General features: G+C 55.1%; 1 protein-coding gene across 1 annotated transcript in view; it reads right to left on the bottom strand.

Moving 5' to 3' along the window:
- Window positions 1–60: 60 nt before the first annotated feature.
- SORBS3 (sorbin and SH3 domain containing 3) overlaps window positions 61–9,353 on the bottom strand; it is a 30,567-nt gene continuing 21,274 nt past the window's right edge. The window contains exons 14-22 of the mRNA XM_011939835.1: window positions 9,047–9,204; window positions 8,808–8,860; window positions 8,652–8,698; window positions 8,351–8,465; window positions 6,229–6,354; window positions 4,140–4,451; window positions 3,745–3,848; window positions 3,119–3,225; window positions 61–885 (exon numbers count right to left, since the gene is read on the bottom strand). Of these exons, the coding sequence (XP_011795225.1) occupies window positions 824–885; window positions 3,119–3,225; window positions 3,745–3,848; window positions 4,140–4,451; window positions 6,229–6,354; window positions 8,351–8,465; window positions 8,652–8,698; window positions 8,808–8,860; window positions 9,047–9,204 (1,084 nt within the window). The 3' untranslated portion in view covers window positions 61–823. The remainder of the gene's footprint in view (window positions 886–3,118; window positions 3,226–3,744; window positions 3,849–4,139; window positions 4,452–6,228; window positions 6,355–8,350; window positions 8,466–8,651; window positions 8,699–8,807; window positions 8,861–9,046; window positions 9,205–9,353) is intronic.

The following is a 9,353-nucleotide window of genomic DNA, read 5'->3' as shown; positions in this document are numbered from 1 at the left end:
CCATCTTCCCAGACAGGAGAAGGCATCTCCTACCCCAAGGAAAAGGCCTCAGAGACAAAGTCCCTTGTGTCCAGGTTTATTTTACATTCTCTTCCAGAGGGGACGTGGGGCTGGGGGAGAGCCAGCAGGCAGGTGGGCAGCACACAGCAGTCTCCCTGGGGAACATTTGAGCCAGGCTCGTGGTGCCCGGCCCCACAGTGCGGGGTGATATTCCAGGGCCAGGCCCAGGACTTGGCAGCCCCTGGGAAGAGGTAGCCTTGGGGCCAGAGCTCTTGCCAGGCCTGGATCGCTAAGAAGGTGCTGCTGTCCCCCGCCTTGCTCCGCCCCCCACGCCCAGCTGGAGGCCAGAAGGCAAAGTGGGCAGCCGGCAAGCTGGGGTGGTGGGAGGAACCCCGGCAGGCGGGGGCAGCCTTTGGTCTCTAGGAGGCTAGGAAGCTGGTCCTGGTTAGAGGAACCCCCTGGGGGCAAAGCAGAGCGCTGGTCCCTGTTAGAGGAAACGCTGGAGCAGGATGGGGGTGGGGGACTTGGGGTCTGGTCTCAATAAGGCCTGGAAATGGTCTCCACTTCAAAGCAGACCTCTGTATTTGGGGAGTGGGGTGGGGAGGAAATGAAAGGGCTGTGGGAGGAATGTCTGTGAGTCGTGGGTGGGAATCAGTCCAGGGGGCTTCGAGGGGGCTCCGAGGGAAAGGCTGCGGGGGTCGTCTGCAGATGCCGGGAGCTCAGGTCCTGGGGAAGGAGGATGTGGGCAGGGGTCATGTCCCTCCCACGAGCGCCACGGCTCCCCACCCGATCCTGGCTGGCTCCAAGTTGCCATGGGGACCACTCACACCGGGGCAACGTAATTTCCAGGGAATGTTCCGAATTTCTGGGTCCTCCGGGAGACACCTGAAAGAGGAAAGGCAGGAAGAGCGTTCCCCACTCCCTTCTTCAACAGGGATGCAAGGGTGAGGGCCTGCCCCCTGCCGGCAGTGCCCAGAACTGTAGGGGAGTTCTGTAGGGGAGCCCAGGGAGGGAGTTGGATTTGCTCTCCTCCTTCCTGCCCCCTAGCGGCAGAAGCTTAGATGGGCAAAGCTACACTTCCCACACTCAACAACCAAAGAATCCGAGCAATCAACAAAGGCGCATCACACTGTACACAGCGCGCAGTCACTCCCCACCTCCTCCGCAAAGTGGGGACGCAGGAGGAGGAATCACAGAACTGAAATCGGGAGAAACGTCCCTGGTCTAATACGGCACCCTCACTTAGAGATGGGTGGGAAGGCCTAAGAGAAGGCTGAATGAATTGCCTGAGAGTATCCCGATGCTTAGGAGCAAGCTTGGGACACAGATCCAGGCCTCTGGTCTACAGCCCCACAGAAACTCGTGTCTTGAAGAGGAGGAGGGGGAACCCCAGCGGGCAAAGCATCTGGGGGGCCTGGCACCCGATGCTTCCCCAAAGCCAGCACTTCTGTTGGCTGCCTTCCTTCATGCCCTTAAGAGAGTGACGCCCTGGAGGAAACTGGCACCAGCCCAGGGTCACCGATGGAGTCACTGTGGACCCAGGCCAGGGTTGCCGACCTTCGGAGCCCTGCACCTTTCCCCTGCACACCCCTGCCTCTGGAGCAGCACTTGGGGAGAGTTCCTGGTGGAAAGGCCCAGAGCTCACACCTGTGTATCCCCACACCCCCCAGCTGGTTCTTCCAGCCTGGGAGGAAGAGGGAATGGAGAAATATAGAAATACAGAAATGTAATAAATATTATATTCCTATATATAGAAAAATAGGAATATAAACTCAAATGAACGTCACTCCTGACCTTGGGTGAATGGATGATCCTGAGCCTCCCCTTCCAGGCTGGCACCCTGACTTCCTTGGGGGCAGCCCATGCTCGTCCCACCCCCACCCTCATCCTCTGCCCTGAGTACCTCCCTTTCCTCTCGGCCTCCCAAAATCCTTCCCCTGCCCTTCCAGGCCCAGCTCCCTCATTTCCTTTAGGAAGCCTTCCCTGACCTGTGCTAACTAAAATCGTCACCACTAGCCACGTGTGGCTGTTGGGCACTTGAGATTGGCCCATGCAACTGAGGAACTGGATTTTTAGTTTATTTCATTTGAGCTACATTTCAACAGCTGCATGCAGCTGGTGGCTGCCATACCAGAGAAGGCACAGGTCTCACCCATTCCTCTCAAAGCACTTGTGGCTCATAACACAAAAGTGGTACTTTTTCTTCTTGTCTGCATAGATTTGCAAAACTTCATTAGTAGTTGTAAAAAAAATTCCAAAGCAAAAGTATATCGAGTAAATTTGAATACATCTCTAAGCACCGCCTCCCTCCCCCACCAGAAGGTAGGGGCCATTCACAGGGTAGTGCTTAAGGTCTTGGGTGGGTCAGGAGACTGGCTGGCAGCTGTACAGGGATCAGATCAGGAAGGGTAGGCTGCCAGGTTAAGGGGCTGCCCCAGCAGCCCCCCAACCCCTCAGGCCTCAAAACCTGCTTGGGGAGGGGCAGGGGGCTTCTGGCCACTCTCTTCTCTCTGGGGACGGCCCATCCTCTGAAGATGAGACCTGCACAGGGCCAGCCCACTCTGGGGAAAGAGGCCATGTGAAGCCTGGTAGGTTCGTCACCTTGATTCAGACCGAGGCCAACCTGAGGCTTCCTGCATTTGTCCTTGGTCAGAGCTGCCCTTGGGCCAGCCCTGAGGGGCTGGGACCTTGCTCCACTCCCTTTTCCTCCCAGGCTGGAGGAGCCAGCTAGGGGTTGGAGGATACACAGTGTCAGTCCTGGTCCTTTCCACCAGGTCCTTTCCCCGAGGGCTGCTCCAGAGGCAGGGGTGTGCAGGAGGAAGGGGCAGGGCTCTGGAGGTCGGGAACCCTGGCCTGGGTCCCCAGTGATTCCATCGGTGACCCTGGACTGGTGCCAGTTTCCTCCTGGGCCTCGGCCTCTTCAGGGCATGAAGGAAGGCAGCCAACAGAAGTGCTGGCTTTGGGGAAGCATCGGGTGCCAGGCCCTCCCCAGTAGCCCGGTCGGAAGCTGAGTGGAGGGTGGTCGGCCATGAATCTTTGCTGAAGTAGCACTGGCAGGCAGCAGCCTCCCCACATCCCCTGGGGCCCTGAGATGCCTCCTCCCGGCCTGCCCACGTACCCACAAACCAGCCATCGTCACACTGCTGCATGACATCCACCCTGTCCCCCTCGCGCAGCTCCAGCTCGTCTTCGTTCTGGGGCCTGTACTGGTACATCGCCCGGTACCTACAAGAAGCATCATCATGGCAACCGGAGAACGGGCCCAGAGGTTCTAACCCAAGTGTTGCCACTTCCTGTGAATGTCCCAGGGTCCCTTCACGCTCTCACTAGCCCCTGCCCCAGCTCCTCGGAGCAACTCTGCCTGTGCTCAGTGCAGTCTTTCCCAGGCCTGCCTTCTGCCCTCTGGGCCCTAAGCCACTGAACCCTCGCCTCCTCTGAGCACCTGGTGCCTTCCTGTCCATTCTACCGGTTCCACACTTCAATTATACATGCACTGACCTCAGGGCTAGAAACCCAATGAGGAGACCAAGGTTACAAGACCACGTAGCTGCCAGGAGGGATTGGGAACATCACAGACCAGCGCCTCCTCCCTGCACCAAATCACCATAAGCTCTTCGAGGACAAGGGCTACCTGGTACAAGTTTCCCAAATCCACAGCTGGGGACTTGGGGGAAGGTGGAATATGGGGCACTGCCTGCCAGTGACCCCTCCCCATGTCTGATCAAGCCCTCAGATGGTACTCACGGGGTCCAGTGTATCTGAGAGGCGTTAGGAGAAGATGTCCCCAGGTCCAGGGGATGGCTGGGACCTCGAGGGTGGGACAGAGCTGGACCAGGGGTGCCAAGATTCTGAGGATTGACAGGAGGAAAGGGATGTCAGAGGCAGGAAGATGACGGATGAACCAAGAACACCGAGGAGCCTGGGCTGGCTTTGGGATTCCATCTAGAGCTCCCTGGGCTAGAGCTCGGTAGGCTGAGGTTCCCCAGGCCAGGGTGGGGCTGCCATACTAGCTTCTGCCCTGTCACCCCACTTGTCTGTCCCAGGGCTGTCTGGGACGGATTCCCAAGTGTGGACAAGTCACGGGGGTGGGGGATGGGGGGTGGGGAGGTGGGCTCTCTGGTGGAGGCAGGCTACCTCACCTGGGTCTGGGGTCTAGGCTCCTGGGTGGAGAAGGATAAGCCAGTGCGGCGGGGGGAGGTCTGCCCTCCCCAGTCAGTGGGGTCAGCTGGGCTGCGCAGGGCTGAGGGGGAGCTGGGGTGATGGGCTGAACGGGCGGCAGTGGTCAGGCGGGGAGATGCAGGGAGCTGGGGGCCGTCGTCACAGAGCCGGAGCCGGGGTTCACGAGACACCTGCACGTAGCTGGCGGGGAATATGCCTTGGCGCCCCGTGCCCGTGATGCGCCCCTCGTACCAGTTCTCATTCACCTTGCGGATCAGGCAGATGTGCTCTCCCTGAGGGGGGAAAGTCAGTGTCTGTGGGGCTTTCCTGGTGCCATGTACCCACGGGTGCCTTATCTGGGATGCATAGCAAGGTCCCTCCCCAGAGCTCCAATCACAGGTGAGCCCGTGGTTAATAATGCAGATCCAAACCCAGCTCCGCCAGGTCAAGCTGTGTGGCCTCAGGCAGGCTGCTCTCTCTCTCTGAGCCTTGTTTTTTCCTCCATTAAGTGAAAATAACCATACTGTCACTATGAGGTGTGAACGAGATCAACAGTCCACTCCTTAGGCACACGGGACAGGTGCTACCACTCCTGCCCTGCCTGGGTCCTGTTCCTGCCTCACGCTGGGGGACCCTGTCATAGGTGTGTCAAAAACACACTCCCCAGGACAGGCAGGGAGTCCTCAAGGCCACAGGCTGGCTGACATTAGGTAGAACCACTCCCTGGGAGGGTGGCCTCCAGCCCTTGCCTTCCCCTGCTCTCTCCTGGCCCCACCTCTCTCCATCCAGCCACCTTCTTCCCCCTCTGTCCCTGGGGCCAGCTCTTCTGGGTAGCATTCACTATGGTCTGTCTTTGGCTGATTTTGGAAGCATAGTCGCTGCTCCCCAAATCAATCAAAGGCAGACCACTTCTCTGCTTTCCAGAACAGCGTTTTTCAAACTTGTTTCACCGCACTCCACAGTTAAAAACATTTTAATAACAGCCCAGAATACATGCATATGTGTGTACACAGAACTGCTTACAGTAGGATAAAGTGCTCTTTCTGCCCGCGACGCACGCTAACGTTTCTGTCTATACCTTTAAAAATGCTGGCCGGGCGCGGTGGCTCAAGCCTGTAATCCCAGCACTTTGGGAGGCCGAGACGGGCGGATCACGAGGTCAGGAGATCAAGACCATCCTGGCTAACACGGTGAAACCCCATCTCTACTAAAAAATACAAAAAACTAGCTGGGCGAGGTAGCGGCGCCTGTAGTCCCAGCTACCCGGGAGACTGAGGCAGGAGAATGGCGTGAACCCGGGAGGCGGAGCTTGCAGCGAGCTGAGATCCGGCCACTGCACTCCAGCCCGGGTGACAGAGCGAGACTCCGTCTCAAAAAAAATAAAAAATAAAAAATAAAAATAAAAATAAAAATGCTGAGTATGATCCCCTGCAACCTGCATTTGAAAATATATATAACTCTAGAAGTTTACAATGATCTTTTTAAAATGGACCAAAATTACTTGGGAGGCTGGGATAGGGGCAGGGGCGGGAGGATCGCCTGAGCCCAGGAGTTCAAGGCCAGCCCGGGCAACACAGTGAGACTCTGTCTCAAAAAAAATGCAGAAGAAGGAAAAAAAAGACTACACTAAAGGAAGCATAATGAAAGAGACTGGGGAAAATTTCGAAATCCTGGGTGAAGCTAGGTACATCGGACTCTTTTTTTAAAAAGTGTTTTTAGGCCAGATGCGGTCCCAACACTTTAGGAGGCCAAGGTGGGTGAATTATGAGGTCAAGAGATTGAGACCATCCTGGCCAACATGGTGAAACCCCATCTCTACTGAAAATACAAAAATTAGCCAGGCGTGGTGGCGGGCGCCTGTAGTCCCAGCTACTCTGGAGGCTGAGGTGGGAGAATTGCTTGAACCCGGGAGGCGGAGGTTGCAGTGAGCCGAGATGGCACCACTGCACTCCAGCCTGGCGATAGAGCGAGACTCTGTCTCAAAAAGACAAAAAAAAGTGTTTTTAGAGCACATATTTATCTACATCTTCACCTGCCCGGACCCACCCCACCATCTCCTGCCTGGCCCACCTTGCGGAAGGACAGCTCCACCTCCAGGTCCCCCTTAAAGGTGTACTGGGCCACAGCCTCTCCATACTCCAGCACCTGGTAGGTCGGGGGCTTGATGGGCTTGGGGATCTCATCTGCAGGCAGCACCTGCATGAAGAAAGGTCATGCGAAAGATTTGGCCTGGGCATCAACATAGCACAGACTGGGGGTTCCTGTGAGACAACAAAGAGAAGGTGGGCCTGCCCCTAGGCAGAGAAAAGATATAAACACCAGAAACAAGTCCTGAGGGCAGCCGGGGTGGGCACAGCCAAGGGCAGCTGGAGGATGGGGAGGAGTCTGGGAAGGCTCCCTGGAAAAAAAATTTTCCATAGGGGTATGTGGAGTGGGCATTACTGAAATGAAAAATGCCAAGAGAAAAGATGGAAGCCAGCCCGATTAGAGAGCTTAAGTTGGACCACAGAAGAAAATGAGGCATTCCAAGCAGCAGGGAGAACTTGGGGAACTGTTCCAAAACTGAGGATTCACCCTCTTCTCACTGCCGAGAACCGGGTGTCCCTGGGTTCCAGTGTCTTGGTTCCTCCTCCCCATCTACCCCAGCAGGAGCCCAGAATCCTCATGTCCTCTTTGCTTCACTCTGCCCATAAAAATCAAGCAGCCAATCAACTATTTCACACAAGGACAGAAATGACTGGTGGAGTGAAATACTGTATATACTTCATGAAATTTCAAGACCAAGTGGATTATTGGGCAGGCAAGGGAGGCCTAATGATATCTATCAAATCAAGAGCCTGAATTAAACAACAACCCAACCCATGGGTCAAAGAGGAAGTCACGAAGGAGATGAGAAAACAGTCAGAGTTGACGAAAAATTAACATGTGTGAGATGCAGCTAAAGCAGCATTCTGAGGGAAATGTACAGCATTGACATTCTTACATTAGGGAGAAATAAGTTTCAAATGAATAGTCTAAACTTTTACCCTAAGAAACTTAGAAAAAGAACAAATTAAACCTAAAGCAAGCAAAAATAAGAAAATAATAAAGAAGCAGAAATCAATGAAATTGAAAACAAAAACGAGACAAAAACATCAATAAAATCCATAGATCAAGTAAATTAATAAAGCTCTAGCCAGAATAAGAGAAGACACAAATTGCCAACATCAGGAATGAAAGAGAACATATCGGCCAGGCGCGGTGGCTCATGCCTGTAATCCCAGCACTTTGGGAGGCTGAGGTGGGTGGAACACCTGACGTCAGGAGTTCGAGACCAGCCTGGCCAACATATAGTGAAACCTCGTCTCTACTAAAAAAAAAATTAAAAAAATTATCTGGGCATGGTGGTGCACGCCTGTAGTCCCAGCTACTTGGGAAGCTGAGGCAGGAGAATCACTCGAACCGGGGAGGTGGAGGTTGCAGTGCACCAAGATCCCACCACTGCACTCTAGCCTGGGCGAGAGCAAGACTCCATCTCTCAAAAAAAACAAAACAAAACAAAACAAAAAAAACGAAAGAAAGAGAAGACATCACTACATATTTTACTGACATTAAAACGATAGTAAGAGACTATAATGGACATCTTTATGCCAGTAATTTGGATAACTTGACATATCTTAAAAGTCACCTATTGCCCTTTATCTGTCAAGCCCAGAACCTGCCTCTGGAATCAAAAGACCTGGATTCAGATTCTAGATCTTTTACCTAATAACTTGTCACTGAACCTTGGCATCTCCATCTGTAAAACAGAGATAAACTTTCACTCTCTGGGCAGTGAGAGGAACCAGGGCAGTAATACACCTGAAAGAGGTTATGTGTGTATATGTGATTTATAAACTGTTGCATACTTCCCACTCTTGCTAGTTGCCATTAGGATGATTCCCAAAGATAGCTTTAGAAAGATGGATCTGAATGGTGAAAGTCTGGGACACGGAGGGTTGAGGAGCTGGCTGCTGGGTCCTCCCCTTGGCTGGGCTCCACCCTCATTTAGCAAACATTTCCTGGGGTCATGCAGAGCATTGGGCCAGGCCCTGTGGGGGCCAAGGACAATCCTGAGACATGGCCCAGCCCCTCACAGTTTTTTGCCTTAGGAAACCCAAGGTTTGCACTAAGTCTCTCCCAACCCCTGCTTGCTCTTGTCCCTCCTGCTCACCTCCACATAATTAGCAGGGAAGATGCCTAGGCGGCCATGGTGCTCTCCCTCCAGCCAGTTCTTGTCCACCTCCTTGTGGATGTAGACAATGTCACCCTTCTGCAGAGTCAGCTCCCTGCAGGTGAGGACCGCATGGTAAGCTGAGGCCCTCCCAAGCCTCCTTCCCTTCAGACCCTCCCCAGTACACCTTATTCCTCTCACCGCTTGGGGATGCCCACTGCAGCCCAGTCCCCCTCCCCATCCCGCTCTGGGATGGCAGAGACTGCCTTGGGTGGAATCGGAGGGGGAGGAGGGCACTTACTTGGGGGACTGCGCCTGGAAGTCAAACTTGAGCCTGGCGGCCTTCCTCTAGGCAGGGGAGAGGACAGAGTGGGCTACCTCAGTTGGGTGGGTGGCAGATCCAGGATGGTAGCCTTGGGACCACTCCAGGTGCCCCACACCCTGGTCCCCTCCTTACCTTCTTCTCTTCCCTCCTGGCTGGGCTGATCCCTCCGTCAGAGGCACTAGGGTCTGTGGAGAAGCACAACCTCAGCTTGGGGAGGCCAACCCGGCGGATGGGGTTGGAATGGGGCTGCACCCCCACCTAGGGCAGGCACTGGCAGAAGCAAGGGGCTCTGTGACCTGTCACCCCTGGGGCACCAGCATGCCTGCTGGGTGGGCATCTCCGTGAGAAACAGAGCAGGGCTGGGTCCTTACCTCGGGTTGAGGAAGGGTAGACAAAGTCCCTCCGACCTAGAAAGGGGCTTCCTCCATCAGCCATTCTGCGGGGGCTCAGGGACCGGGCGGAACCCAGGTAAGGTGCATTCGGGGAGCTGGAGCTCCAGGCTGAGGCCGGGCTGCACGGGGCACAGAGACTGAGCCTCCAGCCTGAGGCTCCGCGCCCCACCTTGGTCACCCCTAGACCGCTCTGACCCCCATCGCCCCCATCCCTGCCGCCTCCTCCCAGGGCGTCTCCCGGGTCCTGGGCTCTCCACAGGATGTCCTACTTCCCGAGTCGCTGTGC

The sequence above is a fragment of the Colobus angolensis genome, unplaced genomic scaffold, assembly GCF_000951035.1.
Source record: "Colobus angolensis palliatus isolate OR3802 unplaced genomic scaffold, Cang.pa_1.0 Scaffold184, whole genome shotgun sequence".
NCBI lineage: Eukaryota > Metazoa > Chordata > Mammalia > Primates > Cercopithecidae > Colobus > Colobus angolensis.
This window is presented reverse-complemented; position numbering and strand designations above follow the sequence as displayed.